At 48.7% G+C, this 396-nt stretch overlaps 1 protein-coding gene across 2 annotated transcripts in view; it reads right to left on the minus strand.

Moving 5' to 3' along the window:
* Sdb (SAXO downstream of blistered) overlaps nt 1–396 on the minus strand; it is a 28,339-nt gene that overhangs the window by 4,912 nt on the left and 23,031 nt on the right. The window contains exon 5 of one of the 2 annotated variants that reach the window (XM_013307249.1): nt 87–396. In XM_013307249.1, the coding sequence (XP_013162703.1) occupies nt 87–396 (310 nt within the window). Of the gene's footprint in view, nt 1 lies in introns of both variants that reach the window. The other variant, XM_013307248.1, reaches the window with a different exon arrangement.

Consider the following 396-nt stretch of genomic DNA (forward strand, 5'->3'; position numbering starts at 1 on the left):
GCTCAGCAGGTCGCCATTGATCCTTCTCAGGAGTTGTAAATTCGCCTTCTGGTCTTAAATTGTCTTGTGGCTTCTTGGGTGTTTGCCTGTCAGCTGGACGCCATTCATCGTGCTTAGGTTGTTCAAATTCGCCTTCCGGTTTCAAATTATCCTTCGGTCTCTTTTGCGTCGGACGCTCAGCAGGTCGCCATTGATCCTTCTCAGGAGTCGTGAATTCACCTTCAGGTCGCAAGTTGTCTTCTGGTTTTTTAGCAGTTGGTCTGTCAGCAGGACGCCACTCATCATGTTTGGGTTGCTCAAAATCTCCTTCCGGTTTCAAATTATCCTTCGGTCTCTTTTGCGTCGGACGCTCAGCAGGTCGCCATTGATCCTTCTCAGGAGTTGTAAATTCGCCTT

This window comes from Papilio xuthus, unplaced genomic scaffold (assembly GCF_000836235.2).
Source record: "Papilio xuthus unplaced genomic scaffold, Pxut_1.1 DF828142.1, whole genome shotgun sequence".
Lineage (NCBI taxonomy): Eukaryota > Metazoa > Arthropoda > Insecta > Lepidoptera > Papilionidae > Papilio > Papilio xuthus.